The sequence below is a fragment of the Acanthochromis polyacanthus genome, chromosome 14 (genome assembly GCF_021347895.1).
Source record: "Acanthochromis polyacanthus isolate Apoly-LR-REF ecotype Palm Island chromosome 14, KAUST_Apoly_ChrSc, whole genome shotgun sequence".
Classification (NCBI taxonomy): Eukaryota; Metazoa; Chordata; class Actinopteri; family Pomacentridae; genus Acanthochromis; species Acanthochromis polyacanthus.
Window position 1 is genome coordinate 17,069,223 of NC_067126.1, and position 26,757 is coordinate 17,095,979.

A 26,757-nucleotide genomic window follows, 5' to 3' on the forward strand; every position below is an offset into this window, starting at 1 on the left:
TATTTGATATGACTGTGACTTGCACATTTCTGATGGATTCACGAGTCTAACAGTGCTACAGTCCTTTTGCTCATGCACGGTGTGTAATACATCACAATCAATGTAAAATGAGTAGGAAATAATTTGCTGAAAGTTACAGGTTGCTTTTTGTAAATTTGGTGAAATGAGACTGAAACTCAGCAATTTGTCAGGACCCAATAGGATTGAATCAGGTAGCGGGACTAAATCCTACAACCTTTTTGAATTTTCTGCAGTCTTCACTTAATTTTCCCTAACTTTTAGGTCCCTGTACCATTACTAGTAGGCTGTATTTGTTACCAAATGGCAACCTGCTACCATTTTTAGATGGCAGCTGAGCATAGCACATTTAATTAAGAGGCTGCTACTATAGTTAAAACAGAGGACAAGGGGAAGTATTGTTGTTGTTATTACTTAATTTAGACTTAAATCATTGTATTTGACAATTTTCAAAGGTGTCTCTGATCTATAGAGCCGAGAGGCCATTCTGACCTCACTGTTGTGGAGCTATTACTGACAAGTGTATGGCGTTAATAGTACCATGTACAATGCTATTTCAGACACGACCAGTTCAGACAGCAGCTTGACAAAAAGCCTTCACTGTTTCAACAAAATGCTCAAAGTCAAATCTATAAAAAAATGTTTTTTCTTAGTTTTGTGGTCAAGAACTTAACTGGCCTACAGAGAACTCAGATATCAGCCCCATTCAACCTCTTTTGGGTGACCTGCCACAGTAGCACAATCTATTTTTAAAATGTCTTGACAAGCATTTTAGAATCCCACGGCCATTCATGTACACTGGGCATGCATGTAGCTGTGTAAAAGGAAGCACAGAGTTGGATGATTCATTGTAAAATTATGTGATAGGGGCATGACAACTCTGGGACGACCACATAGTCACTGATGAGATCCAATTCAGAAGCTAACCTCAAGAAGTGTTTGTGTCATTGTTTCCAAAACCTCCATTTTTCCTGTCTACATGTCAACACTGAAAACAAAATTTATGAAAAACTCCACCCTGGAAGAAATTTTTTACAGATTCCTTTTCAGTGACCTGCACTGTGTTTGATAGTGGCTGGAACATGAAAATACGTAGAAAGAGGTAATTTCTTTTAATCCAGACCTTATCTATTACCCATTGCCAAGCCTTGACTTGTGTTCTTGTGGCTGAATAAGACCAAATCCCTGCAAGAATATAACATCTTCTAAACAGATGGAATTAAATCTTCTGCAGTTATCTGGAGTTTTGTTTTCCCAATGTGCATGTTTATCTATATGTTTCTATTGTCCACTGAAAAATAACATCCATGACCTGTAAGTTGCTGTGATAATGTGTGAGAGTGAAAAAGGGACATTACTTATTCATGCAACAGGACAGCAGTAATGCAAAGCAGCACAGGCAGACAATGCGTCCATAGGAAAAACATTTTATTGAAAAACATTTTCAGTTGGTAACAGACTGGTGGAATGTGTGTCATTTATCCTCACTTTGAACTTGTTTTAAATTTTTGAATGTTAAAACCTTTTTTTTTTTCACAGCCTGGCCATCTCATACTGCGAGGAAAGGGGAGAAGTGGGCAACAGCCATCCAGTAATCATGACATGACTAAACAAAACCAGGGGTAGACAAACAAATAATGCAAATATAATACTGTGTTACTCACAAACTGGGCTGAAATTAAATCAAGGACAACTGAACACAGAAAAAAAAAGAAAAAGAAAAAGAAACTAATTCAATAAATATTTATGGTACACAGTTATGGCACAAATATGCAGCAGTCGGTTTGGCAACTTTTCTCTTTTTTTAAACCAAATTACCATGGAAACAGTGCAAAAGGGGAGGGAGTGGGGAGGACACAGGCTTTCCATCGAGCGCTAGCTAAAATACATAGCAAAAAATTCAAATTTTATACAAAACATCTTACTTTAAGAGTTTATAAAAAATGTTTTATTGGGTTCTGGTCAATATTTACATAAGCTATTTACCAAAAAGTAGTATGCTCTGTTTTACTGAAGTGTATTCCATTTTTTCTGTACTTTTTTCCCCATTTACTTTCCTAAAAAGGTGAATAAGGCTATTGTAACAACCCAGGATCCATATACAATACAAACATTAATGTATTTACAGTTTCTTACCTACAGAAGTACGGTGCAAAATTACTGAGTCAAGTGACCAAGGGCTGACCATACGAGCAAGGCATTTTACAGTAGCCTGAGGTGCTTCTCCTAGCCCATGTGCTAAGGCTCTCACAGCATCGCTACCACATTTCCGAACAGGTCATAACAAACCCAGTCAATGTTGGGAGAGCATTAGTCAAGTGGCAGCTAAGAAAAGCACATCAGATTCAAAAAAACTAATAAGATTGTCATATTCTGCCACCGACAGCAACTAAACAGCCATTTTCTCTGTTGTATCTGTGATTTTTTTTTTACCTTTTCTTCATACCTGTTTAGGTGTGTTACATATGCTTTTCAATGGTTTGACTTTTCACAGTTTACCTTTGTACTACGGCACATAGTCAAAACAGAAAAGGTTAAAATAATACTACAAAAAAATGCAGAAAATAAAATCTAACAGCAGGCTTGTGTCACGAATTTTGCTAGTTTTGTGTTGTTGGTTTGTTGTTACATCTTTCAGTGGTTAAGAACACTTTCCATAGGTGTTTTTTTTTTCCTCAGAATTGATTAAAAAAATAAATAAGAATTGCATATTTGCAGATCTTGTAGCCTCGCAGAGGCACAAACCTCAGATCATACAAGGCTTGGCTTTTCGGTGAAATTTGATGTTCTTCATGAACAAATGAGGATGTTTACGATGGGCTGATCTATGCTCAGGGAAAGGCCTAAATCACAATAAGGATCCTAAGCCAAAGATATAAATGAAGATGAAGTCACTGAAATGCATACACACACACACACACACACACACACACACACACGCGCGCACACACAAACACAAACACATACATGCACACACACAAACGTGCACAGAGAATATGAAGGTTATGCATGAGGAGAATTGGGCGCACTGGGTGTTCATGGGAATTATCCTTTGGGAGATGCTACACTGAGTGTGTGTGAGAGACACAGCTACTCTGCCCTTGTGTACACCAATGTGAGCTATTTTGGGTCAGATAACTCTACTCCCCTCACTGCCTTCCCGGTCGTCCTCCTCAGGATCGAGCTCATGAAAATACGGGACTCAGTGGGTCAAGAGTTATGAAATAATCAAAAACCTAAATTGCATAATGTGCACTTATACCATAATATATTAACATTACTTCTTCTTCTTCTTCTTCTTCTCCATGCCGCCTGACTACACCTGTGCTCTGAGTGTCTATCATAAATAAATTCTGCTTTTGTTTTTTGTTTTTTTCATCTTTTAATGTCATTTTTTTAAATGTACATCTATTTAGTAAAAGGAAAAAAGAAACAAAAAGAAAGAAGTAAATCAAAAACTTACAACATGGAAATGCTAATGGAGACTGAGAAGCAGTGACAATGTAAGTAGATGTCCCTGTGCTTTATTTAATAACAAGAATAGGAGAGCACCGGTCACGCTGATTTTGGGCCCCAAGGGCAACCTTCATCATCACTGGACCCCTACGGGTAAACGTTACAGTACCTAGAGCCGTTTGAGCCAGCTATGCTAACCTCAACTAGATCTCGGGCCTCTATTTCACCTGATGCGCAAAAAACGGCAGTAAGGCGAACTGGATTTCTTATTGCCCCTAAAGCTTTCCTGTGTGGAAAGCCCAGGTTCTAGAGGCGAGCCCTCGCTACTAAATCTGACGGGATACAGCTGCTCTCCCATCTCTACCTATCACTGTGTCTCTCAGTGGACCGCTGTGGAGAGTGGAGGTACCAAAGAATGAAAGGGGCGTTAAAAGTGCTGCACTATGTAATATGAAAGTCCTCCACTCTTCCCAGAATCCACCTGGGCAGACCTGACGTCACTTTTGAACCCTCTCACAAAGAGATAGTGTTTTTCATGCTCTTGCCTCTCCTAGCCACTGTGGAGTCACTTGTATTTGAACACCACGTATGACAATGTCTCTAAAGGAATATAAAACCTCTATCAGGACTATACCAGCAGAATAAAACCAGATATGACCAAAAACAAGACCAGTAAATGTCCACAACAAAGGGGAATCTGTTTTTTTCCCCCTAAAACCTTCAAGTAACATCTGAGAGGTGTGATTTAAAAACATATCTGGGAATGAGTACAAGTGGTGTGATCCACACTTAAACCCAAACAGTTCACATTGACCAGTGAGACAGTGTGTCTGTGCGTGTGGGTGAATGTGTGTGTTTGTGAGGGTGAGCATGTGGGTGGTAGGGTGAATGGGTGATCGCTGTAAGTCTCTTCGGAGAAGTCCGTGTAAGAATCTCTCTCCCTCTTCCTGGTCCAGCTGATAAATTCACACAGTCTCTCTGGCCCACAAGCTTTAAGGGAAGGTAGCCATTTTGTGAGTTCTTGCTCAGCCCACACCCTCCATTAACACTCCTCATTTTCTGTCTCTTTTCCATATATATGCCTATCTGTCCCAAAGGTTGAAAAAACAAAAACACGCTGTGCATCTGTCTAACTTCCTGATCCCACAAAAACTCCTCCAGAATACAGGCTGCAGTGCACAAAAAAAAAAAAATTAAAATGGCGCCCCACTGGGGAAAGAAGAGATCATCCTCTCTATATCCCAAAAGTCTCAAAGAACAGCAGCGGTGGCAACAGCAGCCTTCTCTCCTGCCCTCCACTCATCCTGCTCACACCGATTGTGACTGAACCAGTGACAGGGTATGAGCAAAACTTTGAGGAAAAAAAATAGTGACAAAACATGAGAGAAGAGGGGTAGGAGTTGCCAGAGTGAGAGAGACAGAGAGACAAAGAGCGAGAGTGTTCGTTGGCGGGTGTGCCAGCGGTGCCTGCCGAAACCAAAAACCCGCTCTGCCCGTGGATTGTTCCAGTTCCTGCTTTGAAAAGTTTTGCCTCAGACTTTATAATAGATATTGGCTGGGCTCTGAGGCGGCATCTCTTGAACTATGTATACTGGGTGTCCATAGTCGCCGCTGACCTTCTCATAGTGCGGGCAGAAGACGCTGTCAGCAGTCCTGAGCGGAATGATGATGTCACTGGGTTCCGAGCCGTTATTGTTTCCACCACCTCCACTCCGTTTAGGTGTGGCCAGGGTACTTAGAGACAGTGTGGCTGCATGTTGCGGGGAGTGTTTGCGGTGCCGCCGCCGGTACTTGAGCAGCAGCAGGACCAGCATGATGATGATGATGATGAAGATGACGCTGCCTGAGGCAATGCCAACAAAGATGGCTACCTCAGAGCCGATTACACTGGAGGAGTTCCCACCTTTTCCGTTGTTTTCGTTGCTTTCTCTGGACGCTACATCTAGAGGAACAAAACAAAGCAAAAGTTAGTAAAATGCTGCGTACAAGCCTGTTTTTCCTGTACATGCCAAGCAAAAGCTCCAGGGGTAGGGGGCAAGTGTTTACAGCTGTCATGCTGAGGGGCAAAACATTACAGTACAAATAGGGATGATAGACAGTCTTTTGTCAAAGGCACATCTGGTGGTGCGCATAATGAAAATGAACCCTTGAGACAATTTTACATCCTGTCAATTGTCACACCTGACCAGTCACTGTGTAAACAGAGTGCGCTTATCAGATTGCCAGAAAAGATGAGCGCAACCCTTCAGTTTTGATCTTGTAAAGCTATGGGGGCAGGGGCATCTTAGATGCTGCTTTAGGAAGGTAAGCAAAAGCAGTGTTCCTTTTCTCAGGTTTTCCCTGACTTTGCCTTTCATTTTCTTTACCATCTTTTAATTATTTCTTCGGAAAGGCAGGGAGGAACAGAGCAGCAGCCCATCTGAGAGTGAAGCCTGTCTATAGAAAGCTTTTGTATAAAGGTCACATTCGATCGGTGGCTATTCAAATTCAGCCAGTGAAGACCGTAACCTTGAAACTAGGGCAAGCACAGCCTGACAAGAGATACAATGACTGGGGAGATACAGACAAATGGCACTCAGATAAATTGCATTTTGAAAGACATAAAAAGTAACTTCATTTTCTAACTAACAGCCCCAGAGGGAAGACAATGAGAAAGGAATATTTGATGTCATCAGTGGACATCAATTATGAAAGTCAAGCTGTGCTCTGACTCCCAGCAATGGACACTCTAGTTTAGATTCAAAACTCAAGGGCGGGTGTGTTCTGTTCTCCTTAGGATGAGAGCGTGTTCCCTGAGCCGGTAGGATTACCATGTCCCCCTGTCTGATGCTGCTCTCCCAAGGGCCTAAAAGTGCTTTAGCTGTGGTAGTGGGGAGTGGATATAGGATGGCAGGCAGCCCAAAGCAAGGACCCTGTCGTTGTTATACAAGGGGATTATGCTGCCTCAGACACTCTGCCCATTCCACTTTGACGCCCATGTGCTCTGCTATCGGCCAGGATGGAGGGACAAGACATAAAAAAGCATGAGCAGGGACAAGAAATGCAGAGACAACGATGTTCATGTCTGCCAGTGTGGCTTTAATGGGAAGATGGCATGTTTGTGTGCTTGATGTCCAACGGATTGTGGAGTGAAAACAGAGAATCTTAGACAAGGCCACGCCCTCAGTGAAACGGGACGTGAGGGGAAGGACTGGAGGACTGTTTATGTAGGTCAGCTTGTTTTTGTTCTTGGCCCTTCCTGTTCTGTACACAGCTCGCTGTAAATGAGATTTTTAACTGCAACATAATAGCAGAGATATGAGCAGTCAGCACATAGCTGCACGTCTGTCTAAGTTGTGATTTGGTGCAGAAACAAGTGTGTAACTGTGCTCAGAACAGGTTGTTAAAAAGATGGCAGACAGCGATCAGATCGTTTTCCTGAAAATGTCACTTAAGCAGTGGGTTAGGGCTGGAATGAGGCCAGCATGGAGATACCTTATAAGTCCTTGAGGGGCCAGAGATGCCTATCAGTTTTATGGGCAACATTCAATTACTGGCCGATGAATCGCTGACCTTTCTTTCCTTCACACATACATCCATGCCTCTGGCCACACGCACACTTACCGAGTGCTATCTGCTCTTCGCTGTCTGAACAATTGTGCTCCCAAATGCCAAATAGTTTCAATAAATTCTCCACTCAATTACTACTTTCCCAGGATTTAAGCCATAAAAAGGTGATCTCACCTGGTTTCTCCAGAACGTCATTAGGGTTGTAAATCTCCTTGCCATCTGAGTGCTTGGGAGGGTACGGTACTCTGGTAGGGTTGTCTTTGGGTGAAATAGGGTCAGAGGGATCTGAAAAATGAAGATAATATGCACAGGAATTAACAGTGAATATCCATGTTGTTTAACTCATATTAAAGAACAGTTTCAGAGTTCGTTAAATTAACCAGGTGGACATCTTTATTCTGATTGTCATGGGTAGTTTAACTGCTGGTTAGCCACCCACCCCTTCAACTAGTTCCACATTAAAGCAAGTTGTTTCTACAAACAAAGCTCTTCATCCCCCAGATATGAATGGACTCAACTATAAAAAGTAATTAATGCTTGTGTTTTTGGTTCTGCTATAGACCAATGTGGCTTTAAATGCTGATAAAGTGTCTATCAGAGTATGTCTGATGCTGAGCAGACTCCAAAACAGTCATGCTAAATGGTGGAGTAATTCTCCGAGCATCTGCTGTTGTAATCACTAGAACTCCCTGGCTGAACTCTGCGATGGAACCACACAACTCTTTTAATAAATCTGCTGATTTGTAAGCAGCTCTTCTCAACACTGGAGCTGAATTTCAGTACTATTATGAGACACAACCGATTTTCAGGCCTATTCAGCACCTGTTCTTTTCTTCCTCAGTGTGCAGCAGCTTTGATTAATACTCGACCTGCAGCAATTCTCAATAGCGCTGAAGCTGGTGTTGATGAGAGGGCTGACCCTTGGAAATAACCATTCCAGGTGGCAGCCAGACAACGGATTTATGAATAGTTATTGCCACAATTACGGACAGGTTCTGATATGTCCAGTGTGACTGGATGCAGGGCTTGCTGTGCATGTTTCAGACATGACAGTTGTGTGCATCTAATATAGATTTGTTTGTATAGAAAGCCTCCTGTTTGAAAGACTTGTTAAAGACACACTTGTGTGTGTATGTGTGTCTGTGTGTTCGTGTGTCTATGTGTGTGCACTTGAGCACATTAGGCTTCCGCTAGATTACATTTCCTGCCCCATCGCAGCCCCAGGTGTCATGGAGACGATGGAGCTGTATGCTGCACAGCCTCCCATGACCTCATTAGGGCATTTTCAGAGTCACACACAATTTTGTGCTGCGTACATGCTGCATTGTGACTGCCTGCTCATGCTTGCAGGAACTCACGGCTATAAGTCAATGATACACTACTCACTTTGTCCCACTTTCATGATTATCTTCATGGACTTGGTCTTGCACACTCCCCCTTCCTGGTTGTCGATGCCCTCCATGGTGCCATTAGATGTTGCTAAAGCAGACATGAGAGAAAAGTCAAGGTTAGAATTAGCTGTCACGGCAAGAACCTGGAAGGGGAAAGATGTGTTGTGGAAATTGTGTTGCCATATATGCCTTAAGCCTATCTCACAAAAACAGCCAGTTCCCAAAGACAACAGAAGCACTGCTGCGGAAGGATATGACTCATACTCCCTTTAATAAAATCACCATTTCCCCGTTCATCACCTCAGTCGCTCCTCTCAAGCGGTATTTTTCACATCCCCAAAGTCAATTAGCTTGAGTAATTGTGACTGTAATATCTCTAACTGTGCTGATGGGCTTCATGAAGGAGGCAGTTAAAGGAGGTGGGAAAAGGACTGAGAGAGGACTGAGATGACACTGGCCATCTTGGCAAGCTGCGGGAAATTCAGCGGCTTATCATGCATTAGTGTAAACGACACCCCAGAGAGCGGTAGCCAGTTATTAAAGAACACACTTTTGGATTTTAAAAGCTCTCAAATGCTGTGATTTGAAAATCAAACTTGCTGCCAGGCTCAAAGAAGAAGGAGAGATGTGCTGACAACATGAAAAAGAAAAAATATGTGGGGATGTAAACAGGAGGGGATGAGAAACGTTTTGAAAAAAACAGGCGCTTTTCCAGGAGAGGCAGTAAAATTAAGGGAACAGAGGGAGGTAATAAATACCTCAATGGCCCTCAGATGAAAAGAGCTTAAATGATCTGAAAAAAATATTTAAACACAGGAGAAAACAGGAGTGCACTGCTAAACACTGTATTTAAGAGATAGCAGCGGATGCTGGGAGAGAAATCTGGAGGGGCGGAGCAAGACTTCCCACATGTGACAGGAAGAACAAAATGGGTCGGGGAGGCAGATGCTATACAGGCCTTTTGCAAATGAACATTGCATTTGAAAAAATGGCAATGATTAAAAAAATACTTGTGTCAGTCTTGTACAGATGTGGTCCACATAGACACAAACAAATGAAAATGCAAAAGTCTGAGCAAACTGCTCTGACAAAGTCCAGTCAGCTGGGAGCCTATTAGCTGCTGCTCCGCTTCTCTGCTCTTATACTTTTATCTGTGCTGCCTCTAGAGGCTGCTGGATAGAAGTGCAGTGAGCGTGCATCATGAGTGGGACAGGGAACAGGCAAGCAGGGAGGGAGGGAGGGAAAGGGGAGGTGGGGGTAGTAGGGCTTGTGGTCTATCAGGTCAGTAACACAGAGGCTAACGAGCTGCCAGGGCTTAGCGGCTTGGCTTCCCGCCAGTGCTCAGTGGCCCGCATTCACTGCGACCGCCCCCCCACGACTCCCCTCCGCTTCCTCTTCTGCCTCTTCTTCTCCTCCTCCTCTCTCCCCTCGCTTGAACAACACCCCATCATCCACAAGTTCCTCCTCCCTAGGGCAGCCACCTTGCAGCCGTCACCTTCTTCCCTTGCACCCTGTTTTAACCACTTTTACCCTTCCCTCCATCGACACCCCAACATGTCTTCCTCCCATTCCTGCAGCTTCTCCGTCGGGTATGAGGGAACTGAAAGACAGGTGTTTCATCAACATCCTGACTTAAACAGCTTTGAAAAATTAAGGTCTGCACAGTTATCTGCTTTCTATTCCTCCTCGCTGTTATCCTTTTTCTCTTTTTCCCTTTCTTTTCCTCTCTTCCAGCCACCAATCATTTTGATCCGAATCCCCCTGCTTCAATGAGATGGTGATGGGAGTGGACACAAAGAGCATGTTAACAAGGACTCCCTCCCTCCTGCCCTCCATCTCGCCTCCCCTCTCTCCCCCTGTCTCCTTCTCTAGCTGACCTATGGCTTTTCAGTGGAGACCGAAAAGCACATTACCAACAAAGCTCCTTAAAGGCTTGTGCTCTTGTTACTCCGATTGTGTATGTGTACGTGCATGTGTGTCGGTGTGCATGTGTTCATTTCATAAACCTGTTAGCACAACACACATGAATTTTACAATCCTGCAGAATGCCATTAACCACCCTAACGCTGTTTACTTTTCTGAGCAATGGGCACAGCGAGAGTGTGTTGTGTTTGGAGCTGGTGGTGTTGAGGTGGATGAATGCACAAAACCACTTGTTCCTGACGGGCCCAAGTTCACAGGGTGAGAAAAGCAATGAGCTGCATGGAAGGTGCATTTAGATCTCATCTGCTGCACATAGGCACTTGTGTCACCTGTTTCCCATGTGCTCTCCCCTTGCCTTTGCCCTATATAAGCATTTAACACATCAGCACCCCTCTACGCTGAAGGACAGAACAGAAGCTTCTTCCTTGTCAAACCTGCAAAAACAAATCTTTTCAAACCTGGCTGCAATAAGTCCTTGACATTTAAAATATATTAGGAGGGGGATCCTTCAATCTGTCTCATTTTAAAGTTTAAATTCGTCTTCCCCTTTAAATGCTGAGTAAAACACACACTCTCAGTGCCAAGGCTGCAGTCCAGGCAAGCCTGACTTGGATTTAAACAGAATGTGATTGTTGAATGGGCTAAGGCTGGCTGAATGACTTGGGCCTCCTCAGCCCAGTCAGAGAAGCCAGACTGGACTGGCTGACAGACTAACTAGCTAGAACTAACCAGCTAATCGGTTATGCTGATGGGGTGGGATCGACCCACATACAAGACCCTCACTAATGGATTTAGTCGCCAACTAAACGAAGGGAAGAGAGGTGGGGGAGCACAATAAGTGAAAAAGGAGAAAGAACAAAAAGATTAACCCACTGCTCCAGCTTCTGTGTGACCTTCTGGAAGCACACGGAGAGAGAAACAAGATGGAGGGAGGACAAGGAAACAAAAACTACATCTCATTTTCCCTCAGCATTTGCTTCATCATGGCTGTGAGTCTATTTTAAATGTTTTCTTTTATTTACCATTGTGGTTAAGATGGGGTTGTGGTTTGAAAAGACTGTGCTCTCAAACACAGGCATTCCCACATACACACAAAGCACAGGCCACAACAGGGAAAAATCACTCACTGGCTGTGACAAAGTACCGCTTGAGACCAAAGTGACAGCTTGAGTGGGTCTGTATAAAATGTGCCCGCACACACACACACACACCTTCAACCACACACAAGTCACATGGAGTCTCAAACAAATAGTAGAAGTGTGTCAAGGAAGTGTCCTCACTCTGAGTGTCGGCCTGCGTGTGTTAGAGCCACCTGTAAAATTATCGCCAGCATGCAACGGGCACACAAGCACTCATCGTAAACACATCACAAGTCACCCTCCACCCGCAGCCTCAATCAACCTCCTTAACTTCATTTTCTCCTGTTTATCAAATCAAGAGAGTGGAAAATCACCTCGTGTTAAACGAGGAAGTCAGTTGTGAGCTGCAATCCAGATAAAGATAATGAGCTCCAAATTACTTTTCCTCCTTTCTCGTATTGTTATTTAGAAGAAAGAAAAAAACTCTAGTTCTACAGATTTCTGAGCTAGCCAGAGCAAAAATGGGTCACCCAGCTATCCCTTTTGTACTTTTGAGAAATGTATGTAGAGCTGAAAGTAGCCATTACTATGATGGTGAGTTCACTTCCCTGTACCAGAAAATATTCAAATTTAAGCTGGAATCTGAGAATTTAGACTTTTTTGCTCAAAGGTCTCTTGAACAAACTAATCAGTTGCTATAATAGCTGTCAATTAATTCAACAGTTAAATCAATTTGATTATTTTTTGCAGGTTAAGAAGTATGTGGTAAACTACTGACTAACGCAACATTCAAGGAGTGTGTTAGCAAATAATGGCATTTTTGTGGCAATATTTAGCTATAAGCTGAAAGTGTATTAACTGTCCATGAAACTGAACCTTCTTCTCCTTAAAAAGAGTCCTAAGTTTCAGCTGGAATGAAGATTTCTCTAACTACCAGGCTTTAGAAACAAACATAAACACAAAAAGCAACAACAAAAATAGTCACATGTTCGAGCAATACAGTCTGAAATCTTTCAAATCAAATTAAGTTCAACATTCAGCTGAAACAGACAGAAAACTAAGTTCCCTTGCGTCTTCTGTTCCTCACACAGCTTTAAATTCTGCACTGTGAAGTCAGAGATGCAGTGTTAATGTAACTATTTTATCAATAAATAACAAATTATTTAGTCTACAATGAAATCAGAAGTTTTTAGGCCCCTGAGTAACCCTCAAATAAATTTTACACAGCAAGTTTGGCAGTTTGCTTGATAAATTGCGATATCTTAATTTATCACTAAGGAGAACTTCATGGCCATTTTTATGACGTTTGAGATTTTAGGTTTCACAGCTATTCCAGATATTTTAACTCGTAGTGAAAGCATAACTGTTTGTAGTGCGGTATGAAGAGCTTTTATGAAGCTTGAAAATTATACTTTGAAAGCTGCTTCACTAACACTGCCAAATTCTCTGGGTACAATTAATACACAATGCACCGCCGAAAGACAATGCTGGGCCACTCATAAATAGTGGAACAGAGCAAAGGCATGGCAACAACAGGCTGAAGAGGCTTCTCAGTCAGATGGAGAAGAAGAGAGGGAAAGTGTATTGCAGAGACAGAGAATGGACGTATGGACAGATTGAAGGTGAGGGAAAAGACAGACAGAGGAAGAACAAAAGAGACAAATGAAGCTACAATCTAAACAGTGAGTGTCATTGCGTCTGGTTGCTGTGGAGCGTGAACGCATCACGACAGTGCAGTGGTTACAGGCTGGTTAATGCCTGTCACAGCCACCTGCCCAAATCGCCCATGACAGGGGATGCTTTGCCCCTGTAGGGACCCCAATGACCCTTTGAAATAAGTCAGGGCACGATGGGTCACCATAAATATCAAAGCTGACTAACAACCACCCCTTGCTATCCTCTTTGCACTCTCAAAAACATGCAAACATTTGAAATCCATTATTTAAATCCACTTGAGTTTAGGTTATGCATTTAACATTCAATTAGCACAGCAGTAAGCAATGGTTTAATTACAATATCAGGTGCAAAAAGCACAGTTCAGCTGAGAGCTGCAGTAAAAAATCCATTTATTTGCAGCCTCTCTCTCTCTCCACTAAGGTATTTCTCACACAGACGCAGAAGTAGCAGTGACTACAGCTGATTAATCCTGCCACCCATTTTCATAATGTGATAATAATGCCACTGCCAATCTAATTCTCTGAAGCTTGCTGAACTGGGGTGAATAAAGAGCTGATGGTTCCAATCACACAAATCAGATGAAAATGCAAAAGTGTATTTTAAATTCATGTCAAATTTAAAGAGTGGAATGTTCTCCCTCACAGCTCATGTTCCAGTTCACAACAATCAGAGTAGCAAGGAGGTGACGTGACTATTTTCTGTTGTGACTAAAGCAAAAGGTGATTAAAGCCTTGATGAAATTTCCCTGTGTATTTCTGCACGGCCTGCAAATGCAGTCTTGTCCTTCTTCTGCCCTTTTCTAGCTCATCTCTCTCATTGCGTCTATTGCAGTGCCCCCATTCCCTTCAGCTCTCTACTCCCTCCTTCTCTCTTTAGCTCTCTTTCCTTTCTCCCTCTCTTCCTCCCCTCTCTCCCTCGTTAGCTCTCTTTCATTTTCGTCACTCGTTCTGCCCCCTTTCCCTCCTTATTCATCTCTCTACCCCTCCTCTTTAGCTCATGTAATCATCTAGCTCACTAGGTTCTCTGCTGCAGGCCATGCTGCCGCAAACAATCACATCAGACTCATCTGCTCTCAACTGGAGCAGCATTGTGCGCGGCCACGTTAAAAAGGCACACGAACACACACGTGCATGCACAGATATAGAAATGTGCACACATGAAAGCGTGGTAAATCTGCATGCACACAGTAGCCCTTCAAGGCACGCAAGCAAACACAGGACACAAAGTCGATAAATTCACAGCTGCACTCACACATATGACAAGAACTTACACAAACATATCTGACCACGTGGCTGAGATGTGCAATGCTGAGACCTCATGTCATTTATATGAATGTTAAGGTGTGTGTATGGGGGTTCAACATACCCATCTAATCTAGGCCTAGCCTTGGCACAATACTCAACACAAGGCAGTGCTAATCCAATTGGACTCAGATCCGAAGCATTGATGTGAGGGCCTTGGCAATTGTGAGAAGAAACGGAGGATTAAACGCTGGTTAATTAATTACGTATCAAGTGCTCACTCCAAAAGACTGATGAAATCCTCGCAGTGAACTTTTCTATGGCGGTGTCACACTCACATGGATCTTGGACAGCGAGGCTGGAGTAAGGGGGGGTGAAGACACTTTCACGTAGAGATACACAGGGAGAGTACAAGTACCTATTAAGTTCCCAAACCCCTTTCATTCACCACGTACATGTAAAAGCAATCATGCCTACAAGCTAAGACAAACTGGCTGGCTATGAACAATGCAACACACTTAAACATCTGCACATTTCTGTCACACTCTGTCCTTTTGTTGTCTTGCTTTTTTGCTGTTTTTTAGTGTTTACCTGGTCTGTACTCCAAGACCCAAGCGAAGTGCGCAACACAACAGCGCGATGAAAATGCAATGGGCTGTCAAGGCTGCAGAACGGGGACCAGAGCTAGTCAAGGAGAAGCAATTAACAGCAAAAAGTCACACTGTTCAGTGGAAAAACAGCTCACCCTCTCCCCTCTTTAGGCTGCACATTAGCATTTTGGGTAGCTGGGAAGAGAGGCGGGACGGTGGCTACAAGAGGAGGAGGGTGAAGAAATAGGGATGTTGGTGGAGGGAATTTGCAAGAACTGCAAAATTGGATTTTCCAACCCCCCTTTTCAAGATTCAAATTGAACTTTCCCACTTTCTTTCTGTTCCAACTTGTCGATTTGACAGGCTGATGAAGAGGAGGGTTTTCTTTTTTAGCTTGAGGCGGTGGGAAATAGAATAATCTCAGGAAATACATGGATAAATAGAGTGAGGCAGGATGTTGTCATAGGTCCTATGTAAAGCAACAAATGTGTGCACAGAGGATCCGCTTCAGGCTGAAACTCCAGGCTACTGAGGAACAGAAGAGCGTGTGTGTGTCTGTGTGTGTGTGTCTGCATATTTGCTCGCGTGCACTTGTATCCCCCTCATGTTCCTCATTAACCTGAATGTTACCTCTTCTTCTAGGTTCTGATCCACCACAAAGTGATAGCGTTCAGCTGCAGGAGCTGAGGCAGAACACCAGGAGAACAGAGCGAAAGCAAACATCAGCACTGGCTCATCAATAATTAAGTAGAGCGATTGGGGTGGAGGGAGACGAGAGGAGGGTGATCGTCTTTGTACTCCCTGAGCGCACACAGACACACACAGCCCACATGTAATGGTCTGCTCACTTTCTCTGTGTGTTGATGATCAGTTCTTCATCAATCACATATTGCCAGCCTTTTTGCCACCAAGCTGAATATACAAACGCTAAAACAAGAGAAAGAGAGGACCATTCCCATGTATTTTCAACTGCTTTACTTGCTCCAGCATATTTACTGAAAACACACCTAACCAGCAAGGCCGCAGACATACCTGTTAGACTTAAACTCTCAAGACATGCCCTGCCATGCAAACAACCTGCAGCTATGACCCATTAGCGACAGAGCAGCCACTGTTGCGGTTGTAAATGTACTTAGGTTGAAGCAAATGAGCATATTGTGCCTGTGAACCGGTTCCTCTGACAAACGCAGGCTACCGCATTCAGTTCAAAGCAGGGTTACAGCACAACACAAAGCAATTTTCTCCTGCACATTTGTTTTGCAAAATTCAGCTTCCTCTACTACAATAGGCTATTTGGATAAGAAGCAGTATTTCCTGCTCTTCTTTCATCCTCTCCTCACTCTCCTTTCTTCCCCTTCCTTCTACTCAGTCAGAAACATGGCCTTCCCCACTGTGACAGCTCACAGATGGCTATGGCAGAGCCTCGCAGATGGTCCTATCTGCAGCGAACCCCCCCCCTCCCCCCCCAACTCCCCTCCACCACACCCGCCGCCACCCACCCCACTGCACCCACACACATACACACACGCACCCCCCATCAGTGGCACACAGATGGTATAGTCCACCTCCCATGTTTCAAACCAGGGGGCCGTCACTAAACCACATCAGAGCTTCCTCCCAGGATGGCGTTAGTACATCAGAGGCAATGAGCAAGGTAGAACGGCCACACCTGCACCATGGGACTGGAAGACACGGTTTCACCATGGTTTGGTTCAGCATGGAAATTCTCATGTTGAATCTTGCTAGCAGTTTGGTTCAAATGAGAAACAAGTCCCACACTGCAGATTCCTTTTAATACTATTTTGGCACAACTTCACATCAGTCTGAAGTGTTTACTTTATGCTTATATCAGCAGAGCTCCCTGAAAAGTCCTCTTTCAGATAATCTCAATCTGTGATGTTCAATGAATTCTCACAGCTTTCCACTCAACCTCAGCCTCATCTCTTAAGGTTTCTTGGTGGAATTTCTTAGAATATCAAACAACATGTAGGGAAGCAGTATGAATTTGTTTTCAACGGTAAGTTATTTGTGTCGTTCAAGACAACACTAATTGCATAGTGCAACCAACTAGCTAATGCCACAAAATGGGGAGTCCTGAGGAATCCAAAAGACATGAGACCACCCAAAAAAACTGGAAGCAGTCATTTAAGATATGCCACAAAACAAGTGATTCTTAAAATGTGCTACACTGTTCAAGGCTGTTTGCCCCCGTAAAGTATTTACATTTGAATATAGTATCCCTCTATGAAAGGGATGAACAAGTACTTACAGATGATGTAGTAGTCTTTCCCTCTGAAGAACTCCAGTCCCCACAGATTGGGGCTGAACTCCTGAAACTTGAGGGTGAACTTGACATCCTGGTCAGGCTTAACGCAGTTGAGGAGTGGTGTGTCAGCCTTGGTGATGGTGCAGCTCTCCAGCTGGTCCCTTGGCACCATGTACACCTTGTAATACTCCACGCCATCGCCGATCCCACCATCCACACGAGGGCACACAATGTCCAACTTATCCCCAATCTGGGGGTACAATACCACACCTTGGCCTTGCACGAATCTGAAAGGGAGAACAGAGAGAGAGAGAGAGAGAGAAGGATATTAGTTAGGCAGAAAAACTGAATGAGAAGTCATTCATTATGCATTGTGGATTGGAGTGTTTGCCATTGAGCCTCTCCATACTTGCAAAAAAGAGAAGACGGCTTAATTATTGATGTGGTAATTAGTGATTGTGTCCATTAATTTTAAATGATGAAGGATAATGGTGGAATGCGAGATGTGCGTGTGCGTACACGTGTAGTCCAAAGTGACCCCCACGCTAGAAGATAAAATCAGTGAGCTTTTCTCCAGCATTGTGGCAGCAATGGAAGAGAGAATAATTGACAGGATAAACGGGGAGAAGGCAGCGCACATGCCGGATGTGAGAGAAATGGCGGAACAACATTGGCATACAAAATAGAAATGAAAAAACAATAAAAACCCAGTAAGGCGAGGCAAATCTACAACAACAGTAATGGCAGTGGAAACACACACAAAAGACAGAGAGCCGGGAGGGGTTTTGTCTGGGAGTGTAGTTGAATTTCCCTAAATTCTTCCCCAAAGTAAAATAATGTTGCCATTTTGTCTCCAAGTACTGAGAGCCCCTGCAGCATTCCTGTGATTGCACACTCATACACATTCACAGTTTGAGCTTGAGTTAGAGGTGAAGCCTTGTATTTATCTGCCAAACAAATTTGCCCCATGCTTGAATACAATTTTGAAAGTTAACTATGCATGCCCAAGAGGCTTTTTAAAGCATGCTGTGAATACTGTTAGATGTAAATGAACACCATGAGCATCGAGTGGGGACCATTTAGAAAACCTGCACTTGTGGTACTGGTTTTCCAGAAAGGAAGGATGAGAAAAATGTACCTTTTTTGAAAAATAAAAAAATAAATTTAAATAATACAGTTATATAAAAGATTATATTGTAATTGTATATAGGAAAAGAGATCAACCATTCTTAACGTTTCAAGGACGGAACCTGCAAATTATTAAGAGTTTGGCCAAATAAATGACTAAAATTACGAACAAATGATGAGAAACGCCAAAGAGCTTTCTGATTATCAACTAATAATTTGAGAAGTGTACTTACACTTTGCAGAACCATTTATGCCATGGCAGTAGGGTGGAACAACTGAAACACATGCATCCTTGTCACAAAAAAACAATCATGCATTTTGGCTCTTTCAAAGATTTATTATAGATCTTTTGGAAATAAGGCAAAATATGCTGGATCCACTACATACATAGAACATCAATTTAAATGATCAATTAAGCTGATATATAAAGTTGTGTAAAAGTTTATTATGGGAATAGTCTCTTATGGCCTCTTCTTGTGTATAATTATGATTGACTACAGTTGCCGACTCCTCTGTATCAAATGGTCCTTATTTAAATTGGTTCACTTATAAGACTCTGCCACAAATGCTACAATGGGAAAGTCTAAGGAGCTGAGTACAGATCTGAAGTAGCAAATCACTGACTTGAACAAGTAATGAAAGTCACTTGCAGCCATTTCAAAAATCAACTGTGCAACTGTTTGTAAATATGAAGTGTGTAGTAAAGTTGCGTCACTGCCATAAGCAGGAAGAAAATTTTGTTGCAAAGAGAAAATTGGTCAGTTGTAGTTGAACTGCATCAATTCTGTCAGCAGGAGTGGCAAAAAAAAGGCAAATAATTGAGATGAAAGTCAAATGTAGCATTGCTATAAGTATATTTTTGACCCAGCAGATTTTGTCTTAATTCCAGAAGACCTATAAATTGATTGCTTTTTTGTGACTAAGATGCTTGTCATTCAGTCATTGCATCATAAAATATTGAGAATTAATCTTCATGACACAGAGTGACTGTGAAGTCTCACTAAGCCACGTTTTTCTTACGGTACTTCTTCTTCTGCCGACCTATGTCACACACGCACTTTGTCTTTCAACATACAAATGTAGACACATACATTATTTCTTCTTGTCTAACCAACAGCACGCATCATCTTCTTGGCTTCTGGCAGGAGCACGTGCACGCACACACTGCAGCAGCTAACTAGGCCAAGCGAATATTTTTTATGCCCTACACCCCCCCAGGACATACTCTGTGGTGGTGCAGTGTGTCCAGTGACGGACATAGGGAGCGAGATAGAGAGAGAGAGAGAGAGAGACAGGCTATGTATGTCTATGCATTGCAGCGCCATCTAGCATCATCTTCCCTATATGTATGTGAGGAGGGGGAGAGTAAGGGGAGAGAAGTAGAGCGAGAGTGAGTTAGAGAAAGGCAAGGTCTTTCGAAAAGCCTTAGGTGTTTCACTTCTACACAAATATCGTGGAGCTGTATGTGTATGCATTAACCTTGTGTGTGTGTGTGTGTGTGTGTGTGTGCGTAGGAGCATGGCCGGAGACATTCAGTCATGCGTGCAAGCGGGCATGTGTGTGTTTATACAGGGGCGAAAGCATGCATGTATGTGCTGAGTTGTGGTGTGCATATTGCAGCTCATGCCTTATCTACAGAGGTTGTTATACAGAAGCATAAATATTCTTCTCCCATAACAAAACTACAAAGAGATTACTATTCAACACGTCCATTTTGTTTCACTTTTAGTTCATCTGGACCCATGCAACACTCATGACAACACGTTTTCTGAATCTTCTGTCCTCTGTAGTGCAGAGTCTGGACTTTAGGATGAAACGTGACATTTAAAGGAATTTCAGCAGCAGCAATTTGACAGCTATTCTGCTGAATACTTCACCATGTTATGTAATTTTCTTTGAGTAAATTCCGTAATAATTAAAATGTCAGGATTGGTGCTTTTCTCTTTCGTACGTGCACTTACAACAGATATTTCTCATATTTCTGAAATTTTCAATGCAATTAAAATCAATGACACATGAAAGTAATGTGCAGATTAATTGATCGTGACAGTAATTGTTAGATGTGACAACAACAAAATGGTTGCAAAATGGTTTCTGCTTTTTTAATTGTTCATAAAGTATATAAGTTAAGGTCCTTGTAGCAGAAGTGTCCTTGAGGGAGGGTTATGCTATTAAAATGGTACAATGGGAACAACTGCGGTATAGAAATGGCTCTCCAAGAACGCTGTGCCAGAAAAATAGTAGTTACTGGATGTATCTCCAGTTCTATGGTGAGACAAAAGCAATGGTGAAACAGGCTTCACTATGGGTTTTGTGCGATGGACAGGCTTTAGTGTGTGGTTGTCACCACTCCTTGGCTTCCCCCTTAATACATTTAGTTTAAATGTCTATTTCACTTAGTCACCTCACTCACACACAGACCTACACCTACATATTCAGAACATAAAAGGCAATTGGGTGAATAATATCCAATCTTTTCTGATGACAAATCCTCTAACACTTCTCTGACAATACTATCAACCAAGGCCCTGGAGCTCCTACCCTGCTGTATGATGCTATCTTTAGTGGGAGCTGGACGATTATCAAAAAATCAAACGTAACTAGGCTTACACATAGAAAATGCAAAAGAAAATGTGGTCCAGGCATGTCCTCATCTCTTTCACTAGGTGTGCTTCCTGTGCGTTCTTCCGGACAGAATATCAGATACGGTATCAGAACGGCTCTATTCTGCTCTTTCACTGTATTTACAATTCAAAGCTGAGATCTGCCTTAGGCAGGGGCAAATACTCACACCATCCTCTCTATTACACTGTTGTGTTTTAGCCAGCTGTTTTACAAGAAAGTGAGTACAATGAGAGCATTCAATAAATGCAGACACAGAAGGAGAAAAACTGTTTGAATGTGGGTTTAAAGATAAGCTGCCAAGAGGTTGATTAACGGTAAATATGAACTACTCTGGATTGTGTGACTGAAACACACACACACACACACAACACACAGTGGACTGTCTCAGGAAATATGGCGAGGGATTGGGTGAAGACAGGTTAGACAGTCTGCTGATTTGATGGGAGATGTTGGATACCGGACACCTGGCCTAATGGCAGCCATCAGAACAGACACCAGGTAGGCAAGGTCACTGAGACAGGCTGAGGAGGCCCACAGAACTGCAGTGTGTAGAAGGGATGAATAAAGGGACAGGGGGAGGCAAAACAAATAAAAGCTTGCGCTGCCATCTCATGATTGCAAATGCATTTGACCCCCACCCTCCCTTTCATGCTTTACTTCACCCATTCTCTCTCTCATCCCTCCTCATTTTTTTAAAACAGGGAGGAGGTTTGTGGACTTACTTTCTGCCGCAGTAATAATGTAACATGTTTTCTGTTTCTCCCCACATTCTCTCTCATTAACCCCCTTCATTCTTTCCCTTCTCGTCTCTCTATTCACACTGTGGAAACTGCTGGATTGTTGGATTAGTGCGCGACCAAACAGAGCGAATTATGAGAAAAGAGAAAAAGTGAAACAAGGGCAGCGTGGATATTTACTGCAGATCAAGGGCAACTGTTTATGTATCTGAATCCCAGCTGCTGAGCGTGAATTCATTAAGGTGGCAGATAAAGAGGCCAGGCCAGGGCTGTGGCAAGGTTTAATCCACTCGCGTTTCTCTGCAGCACCCAAACTTTCGCCCTCTGTCGGCCGAGAGGACAGAGGTCTTTACGTTGCGTGTCACCCTACCCCCTTGGTTCGCTTCGTCCTCTCTCTGGTTCTGCCTGCGCTCTCTGTACCTTCGGCCCCCACCTTTCATCCAGTAATCCAGGCCTATGGGATCCGTGCAGGCCTAGACATAATTACCCTCCCTGCCCCCTGGGGCCCTGATGCTTTGTTCCCTTCTTCACTCCTGCTCGTTTCATTTCTTTCTTTTTTCTTCTCACCCTGTTATTTTATTACAATCTTAATCAGCAACTTTTCTCTTGGCAGTAATGATAAAAATGTCAGCCTCTATAACACCAGCAGTGTGAACACAATCACGGCAGGATTTCCTTCTCTCCTTCATGTTTTTTTTTTTTTTTTTTTTAAGCAACGGATCATTCTCTCACACAAGAAAATAGGAGAAATAAAGTTAAATTGCGAGGGTGGAGGCTCTGGAAGGGGGAAGGGCATGGCTTCGACATTCAGCACAAGACCTCGTCAGTCATTCATGATAGACCTGCATCTCTATGCCACCTCCCTCCCTCCCTCCCTCCCTCCATCCTTCCACATTCACAAAAGGACCCACAGAGGTGCCCCCGTGACTGCCCGGTCACAAAGGGCCTTTGGGGCTTCTGTGTAATCTCTTAATGAACTGCAGTGACGGAAAGGGAGCTCTCTTTTTACATAAACCATGTAAAGCAGGCCTCTTTTTTTGTTTCTCCCTCCCAACTACAAAATGGATTACCAGATGAAGGAGGTGTGTGTGGTGCTATGTGATGTGTCAATGTGTGGTGGAGGGGAGACCAGCGTAGGGAGGAGGAGGAGGAGGAGGAGGTGGTGGGGTCATTCTTTCGCTTTTTTTTTTTTTTCTTAGAAGGTTCACGCATAAGGGCAGTAAAGTAGTAAAGCACAAACAACAAAGAGGTTTAATCGACACAGCCGTGGGCCCTCTGAAGGATTCTTTTTTTTAACTGATAGATGCACACACACTGAGAGAGTGAGAGGGAGAGAGAGCTGGCTGTTTCTTTATCCTCTCCCCCAGCCTACATACACACATGCACACAAAGGCATTAAACTGGCCCGGAGACTCCACATTTCCAACATTCATCCTTCCTTGAATAGTCAAAGAGAAGGACTAACACAAACTAAAAGACAGACACAGCGACAGGGACAACTGGGTCTGCTGAACACATTGCTGACCTGCTGAATAACCATATTCAGGCTGCGGTTCTCTGTTACAGAGAAGCAGCCATGGGGACTTTGAACAGGCTGCGAAAAGGGGATCACAGAAGTTTGGGTATCCAGCCGACTCTCAGAGTTGCTTATCAGCCTGAGTGAGAAAATAACAGGTTGTCCACATTTTACTAACTCGCCACATCTTCCTTTGTAATGAGGTAAAGCTGTGGAAAAGATTTTTTAGTTGTGATGTTGAGGTGAAACTTCAGCTTTGTTCTCCAAAAGCTCACCCATAAAATGGTGCCCTGTCACACAATGATATCACTCTCTGGCCTCCTACCTCTGAACTGCTCACCCAGACAAAAAAAAAAGCAAAGCAGAAACGCGCACACATGCACGCGCTAAATCCGCCGGAATGCCCGGTGTATTTTTATGGCAGCCTGAGGCCTATCCTTGTAAGGCTGGACGCACTTTTATTCTTTTTGCTCCTTTTTTTTTAAATTACATGTGATGCGCCAAGTGTAATAACACAGGCTACTGCATTACAGTTTTTCCAGTGTTTTTTTTTTTTTAAAGACACAGATATGTGAGCAGTGAAGAGACAAAACGTGAGTGTATGAAATCTATCCAGGTTCTCTCTGCGTGTAAGACTCAAGCAAATGTCTCCTGCTTGGCAATTTGTTGGCTTTTATTATCAACACAGCCTTCAAAAGCAAGTGGTAATCAAATGGCACCTTATATAGTCTCACAACATCAAGGCTCTACTGAGAAGCGCACTGCTGCGATGTGGGGTGGAAATAGGCGAACTATACTAAGTTTAACGCGCCTTACAACTGCCTTTCTTTATTATGGTGAACTCTTTTGTCTGGATACCAACACGTCTGGACAGAGAAAGCCGCGGCAGTACAGAGGCTGGAAAGCCAAAAAGCAGACACTCCAGCAGACAACGCGGCAAATCCTCCTGAAACACGCGGCAGACTGACCGACGGGAACCGGGCGACGACTGCTGCGCCGGTAACCTTTATTCCCCGCAGTTAGCAGCCTGCTCCCATAGACACCTGTTAGCCTATCACAACTTCCCCACAGTGAGTTTTTCACTGAAGCAGAGAGGTCCTTTTGGCTGCACTGGAGCCTGGATCTGAATGATAGAGAGGAGTTGGGAGTTTGGCCGTGACCAAACGGTCACAAAGACGGGCGCCCCCCCGTCGGGCCGAGACCAGGGGTGTAGAGGAGGAGAAAGACACCTTTTCTATTTGCGGGAGAAAAAAAGAATTTAACCGCCTTTCTTGGTCTGGGTGAATATTTAGTAGGGTCTTGATTACCTTAGATTGGAGGGTGTGAAAACAAAGGCAGGAGAATGCAGTTCTTCTGTGGCCTGTTTGCTCGCATTAATGATCAGCCACTAGATCCCGGTTAAAAACACGCACACTGCCGTATGGAGCATACATTCAATAGCAACCACTTCCACGGCTTTTAGAATACGGCTTCTGCCAGGTGCCAGAAGTGGCTGTGCAGGGTTGGAGAGCAGCAGTTTGGAAGCGCACGGCGGGCTATTAAAAGTTTCCATACCACAAGCCGTAATTCCAGTATAAATAATTCTAAAATCCACATCATTGAATTATTTGACCCTTACAAAAACTGCAACCCAGCTTTAGAGGCCCGGCACAACGTCCCACTAGCTCCACGAAGCCTCCGCCTCGTCGAGAACAAACAGGATTAATTTCTAGTTTCAACCATGAATCATTATCATCATCTTCAGGGACACAAAAAAATAATCATACAAAATATATGATCCAGTGGAAACACAACTGTAGTGGAATAAAGAGGCAATATCATGAGCTGAGTGCAGCTTCTAAGCTCTGCTATTTTTATTTGCTACATATCTATTACGAATATGAATGATGTAAATATAACAGACCGGATTTATTGTTGAGCTCAACAAGCAAAGCGTAATATTGCCTTTATTTTTTTCCACTCCACAGCTAACCATCACGTCTCATGAATATACCCATTAAATATGTGTATAAAACAAGCTGAGCTGATACCCTCTGATGCGGGTTCGTGGACCGCTGAGTGTCACCGTAACGCACGGCCGACCGGGCCTCTGCCGACCACCGCGCGTATTCCCCATTCTCCAACGGCGACCAGAGCAGGCACCAGCACATAGATGGATCTGTGAAGCAGCTAAATACAGCTTCCTTTGTGTTCACTTGTATTTTGGGGAGATTGCTTTGGCACTCTGGTGCGCACTGACCTGCCTGGTTAAACTCGATTCTTGTCAGTTAAGCTAGAATAACCCAAAGTGAGTTGGGGGAAAAAAAGTGTGCGAAATAAGCTGCACAGCGGGCAGGGATTGATTCCGAATTTCAACGTATCATTTAGCTTCTCTGGGAGCATCGTGAGGACCAGGCTGTGTTTATTTGGACAAAACCCGACTTTCCAGACGCGATCGCATCGCCGAGGAAATTCTAACATTTACATCTACATCTACACTGAGAGCTCTTTGTTCTGCTCATGTGTGTATACTCTAAATTAAATGGTTATGTTGGAATTTTGAGTCGACTTATTTTACGCGTCTATGCTGCGGACAGGGAGCAACCAACACTAAATTGCCTGATTTTCTGTCATTTAATCGTGTCCACACGGGCAGCTTGTGCGGCACTGAGGGGCCAGTAATGAGCGCGGCTTGCACTGCACTTACTTGGTGTTTGTTGTGTTCCAGTAGATGGACTCCAGGATGAGCGCCCGGCACAAGTCCACTTTGAAGGCAATAAACAACACTCCAAAATAATATCTCCACATCGAGTCCCCCATGGTTAGTCTGCGCGCCTCCGGGTTGGATGCTCAATCCGTCTCAAAAAAACCTCCGATTGTGTGTGTCCATTCAAAAAGAAATCAGAAGACAAGCGCTCCAGAGAGAGCCGACCGAAATTTCTTCACCTTATATCCCGATCCAGTGGGGATGCGCACGAACCAAAAACCCCGATCAGAGCATCTCCAGATCAGAGACCTGCTCCGAAAGCCAAAGGCGCACGGCAGTAGTTCATTCAGTGGACACTGCGTTAATATTCTCCCCTGTTCAGGGCGCAAGGTTTCAACCCTCTGTTATACATCCCTCAGAGAGAAAAAGTGGTGGTGTCCGCTGTGCGCCGGGCTTTAGATGGAAATCAATAGAAATATAAATCCTTCTGCGTTATTGTCCAGCAATGCACGCCAAAATCCAGAACAGCGGCAGAGAAAAGTACGAGGATGGCTGATGGTGGAATGGTGAGATATTCCCCTTTCAGCTGATGCTGGTGGTGGTGAGCAACAAACTGTGGGTGACAGCAGCAGAAAAATGAGGGCGAAACAATGAGGTCGGATGGTCAAAATGAAGAAAATGATCAAATGTGAGAATGAAATAAATCAAAAGAGCTGGAATGGAAGTTCTCATACTAGAGGTCCTCCCCCTAAAAACAAGTGCCTCAGCTCAATCCTGCAGATCCGTTCCCCCGCAAAAACGCCCGCAGACAAACGCAGGGAGGATGATGCCTCAACGTCTGCACAGAAACCTGGATGGAAAGTAACGGCAAGGAT

At 43.6% G+C, this 26,757-nt stretch overlaps 1 protein-coding gene across 1 annotated transcript; it reads right to left on the reverse strand.

Moving 5' to 3' along the window:
* Positions 1–1,429: 1,429 nt before the first annotated feature.
* efnb2a (ephrin-B2a) lies at positions 1,430–26,757 on the reverse strand. Its single transcript, XM_022207060.2, has 5 exons — positions 25,883–26,757; positions 17,194–17,477; positions 8,410–8,502; positions 7,198–7,308; positions 1,430–5,416 (listed from the first exon to the last, which is right to left on the reverse strand). The coding sequence occupies exons 1-5, from the start codon at positions 25,993–25,995 to the stop codon at positions 5,007–5,009; spliced, it is 1,011 nt and encodes a 336-aa protein (XP_022062752.1). The 5' UTR covers positions 25,996–26,757; the 3' UTR covers positions 1,430–5,006.